Source organism: Antrostomus carolinensis, unplaced genomic scaffold, assembly GCF_000700745.2.
Source record: "Antrostomus carolinensis isolate BGI_N321 unplaced genomic scaffold, ASM70074v2 scaffold10420, whole genome shotgun sequence".
NCBI lineage: Eukaryota > Metazoa > Chordata > Aves > Caprimulgiformes > Caprimulgidae > Antrostomus > Antrostomus carolinensis.
Genome location: NW_010286460.1, coordinates 1 through 3,745, shown reverse-complemented (window position 1 = coordinate 3,745; position 3,745 = coordinate 1). Strand labels below are relative to the sequence as shown.

Sequence of the window (3,745 nt, the reverse complement as noted above, 5' to 3'; positions counted from 1 at the left end):
TCCAGAGGTCCCTTCCAACCCCTATGATTCTATGAAAATACATTTATTCTGGCTCTTTTCGTTCACCCATCTCACATACACACCTTACTCTTTCCTGGCATCTTTTCAATAAATGTAAAATGCTCTGAGAGCTCTCCCTGGTCTGTACCATTGTCCATATCCACACCTACTCATCTCCAGAGTATTATTTGCACGTAGACAGTGTTTGTTGCAGAGATTTGGACTATGACTAAAAGGGAGCAAACTCATTGCATTCAACACTATGTTGCAGTTTGGATGTTTTCTCCCATTTCATAGAATCACAGAATGGTTTGGGTTGGAAGGGACCTTAAAGATCATCCAGTTCCAACCCCCATGCCATCAGCAGGGACACCTTCCACTAGACCAGGTTGCTCAAAGCCTTATCCAGCCTGGCCTGCAACCCTCCCAGGGGGGAGCAGCCACAGCTCCTCTGGCCAACCCAGACCAGTGTCTCACAGGAAAGAATTTCTTCCTCAGATCTCATCTAAATCTCCCCCTTTCCAGTTTAAAACCATCACCCCTTGTTCTATCACTGTGTGTCCTCATAAAAAGTCCCTCCCCAGCCTTCCTGGAGCTCCTTCAGGTACTGGAATTGTCCATAAACCAGAATTGCCCATGTTGGGTAACAGATATGGTCCCACAAAACTTCCCTGAGTAACAAAGGCTGGAAAACATAGTTTGATTTTATTAAGGAAAACTAGTCTGTAGATTAATAAGTACATTTTAAATAGAATGACTCGTTCTGTGTGATTTAATATACTGTGTGTGTAGCATTATTTAGCATGAGTAGCCAGATTTACTGAGGCCTCCTATTTAAGAATCATCCAAATAATGGATGGCTGGAATGTACTCCAGTGCCATCAGATTTGCTCTCTGCCACAGCCTTGTGTTGATTAGAAAAGCACGAGGCAGAGATTACTCAGTTGTATTTACTGTGATACAAATTTGGCTGCAGTTACAGCAAACCCAGTGGCTTTTTGTTGTCTGCAGGGGGGTAAATTATCTCTGGGTAAAATTTTCAGACAGAAGAGGGTAGGAAGGTCTTTCTTCTCAATGTATTTTTGTTTTCTAAAAGATTTATCTATCCTTATGTGGTCTTTGGCTGCTACTGGAAGTAGTTTACTAACTTTCTAAGATGCTGTATTGACATTTAAGGGCTTGGGTGTTTTTTTTTTTTTTAGTGAAATAGCTGATTTTATTGTGGAATTATTGTTCTTCTGATGTATCTCCTGATAAACAAATTAGCAGGATAGCAACTTGAAGACTCTGGTCTCACTGTACCATGTGGGTATTTTTATACAGGAAACACTTTGGAAAGAACAACGTGATCTTGTCTGACATTAGAAAGCCTGCGGATAATGTTTTTTATAGTGGTAAGTGACTGAGGGAGCATATGGAAAAAAAAACCATCTTGACTTTACCTGTGACTTTGATAGACTAATTGCTGAAGTCTAAATGGGTTAAACTCAACAAGTTTCTATTTGAAACTTCTGGATGATGCCTTCCTGCTTTGAAATCTTGCCAAGACACTGATTTCTTCTGTCTCTTATTCCATTTTTCTTTTCATTTTTTTCTCTGTTGCTTTGTGACTTTGTTGACCAGAATAAGTACTTGAGTCAAGTTGAGCTTAGCTATTGTGTTCCTGCTATAAAAAGAGATGCATTTATTCTTTTGGAGAAAATAAACTGGAAATTAAATTTGTGCTTTGTTTTTTTCCATGCTTAGGCAATTTTTCTGATAAGATGGATGTAGGGTAGGATTTTTGGATTCTTTTATTTTCATTAGAAACTTTGCCTAAGATTTTCTTCTTCATTATTATTTAATGATGTCTTTAGATATTTGAATAGTGTATGCTAGATGTTCCCTGTTGTCATGCTGTTGTCTGGATAAAACAGGAGTTCTTGTGTCAGGCTGTTGTTGAGGTAAAGAGAGCAGTTTCCTTTTGTTTCTCCTTCTTATTTCCTGATTTATTGACCACTGCTGTATTCATTCTTCTGTGCAGTCAAACTCTGAACATAGGTATGGTCAAGAAGCAGCAATTTTGAGTTTCATCTAGAACTTTTCTTTACATCCTTTCTCTTTGGCATTCAATTTCCTCCTGGTTCCATTTCCTCTAGGTCCTTTCATCTACGCGGATATCTTGGACTACAAGAATTTACGTGAGATAGTGGTGAATAATCGGATAACTTGGCTGTTCCACTACAGTGCTTTGCTCAGTGCTGTTGGAGAAGCAAACGTCCCTTTGGCCAGAGCTGTGAATATTACCGGTATGTGACAAGGGTTTCAAGTTCATGACTCTTACAGAGGCTTGAGAAATTGCAATATGTGTGTCTTCTGATAAATCTTGTTGTTTGTTCCAGGTTTGCACAATGTTCTGGATATTGCAGCTGAACATAATTTGAGACTTTTTGTTCCAAGCACTATTGGAGCCTTTGGACCCACCTCTCCTCGAGATCCAACTCCTGATCTCTGCATTCAGAGACCAAGGACAATCTATGGAGTCTCCAAGGTTCACGCTGAGCTCATGGGAGAAGTGAGAATTTTTTATTTTATTTATTTATTGAAAGTTCTGGGAGAACTTAATTGCTTTTGTAAGAGTCCTCACTGCAGTGGTTTTTTTTCCCCATTCTTTCCATCCTTCAAGCTTTAATACTCAATAGTAATATGAAGCAGCTTTAAGGACAACTGCCTTTTGAGTTTGTTTGTTGGAAAAAGTACAAAGAATTGGAAGCTGGCAAACATCTAACTTTCAATATCATTTCTTTCCCTTTTTCTTTTGACTTTGGCCTCTCTGCCTCATCTGCCAATATGAATGGCATTGCATAAATGACAGCGTACAGAGCCTTGCGAAAGCATGTTAGACAATGATGACTTTTGCCCCCTCTCCAGAAAAAAAAAGACTCAAGTCTAAGCCGTGCAAGTCCACACAGGCATAAGTTCTCTTTTAACTTTATAGTTTTTTTAGAAATATAACATTGTTAAAGGTGATAATTTTATATACAGTTTCCTCACACTTCAAGATTATGAAGAACAGCGGCAGGTCTGAAGACTGTCTTATTATATTAGGAAGAAGTGCTTCACTGTGAGGGTGGTGAGACACTGGAACAGGTTGCCCAAGGAAGTTGTGGATGCCCCCTCCCTGGAAGTGTTGAAGGCCAGGCTGGATGAGGCTTTGAGCAACCTGGTCTGGTGGAAGGTGTCCCTGCTGATGGCAGGGGGGTTGGGACTGGGTGAGCTTTAAGGTCCCTTCCAACCCAAACCATTCTATGATTCTACAGAACATAGGTTCATCCTGTGGAAGATTTTTCCTGTGGAATCCATGAGTTGTGTGGCTTAATCTCGATGTGTAAGGCTGTGTTTCTCTCCTCCCTCTCTAGTACTACCATTACCGGTATGGCCTAGACTTCCGCTGCCTGAGGTACCCAGGAATTATATCTGCTGACTCTCAGCCTGGTGGAGGAACAACTGGTAAGTGACTTGTGTGTATTTCTCGGTATTGCAGGCAAGAACAGCAAAAAGCACAAACCAATACAGTCATTTTTAATGTGTTTGTAGAAATTTTGTCTGTGCTCTTGCAGAAATTTAGTCATGCTCTTTAATATCTTCATCAATAACTTGGGTACAGGACTTGAAGGACAGCTAAGTTTGCCAATAACACCAAATTGGGAGGTCCTGTGGACACTCTTGATGAAAGAGATAAATTAGAGAGCTGGGCAATCACCAA

At 40.2% G+C, this 3,745-nt stretch overlaps 1 protein-coding gene across 1 annotated transcript; it reads left to right on the top strand.

Annotated features, from left to right (window-relative positions):
• Positions 1-1,323: 1,323 nt before the first annotated feature.
• LOC104519451 (L-threonine 3-dehydrogenase, mitochondrial) lies at positions 1,324-3,489 on the top strand (the record flags this gene model as incomplete). The annotated part of the gene is made up of 4 exons (XM_010171162.2): positions 1,324-1,394; positions 2,139-2,288; positions 2,382-2,554; positions 3,399-3,489. Coding segments are annotated over 4 exons (485 nt in total), but the record flags the coding sequence as incomplete, so codon positions are not given.
• Between the last annotated feature and the right edge of the window lie 256 nt (positions 3,490-3,745).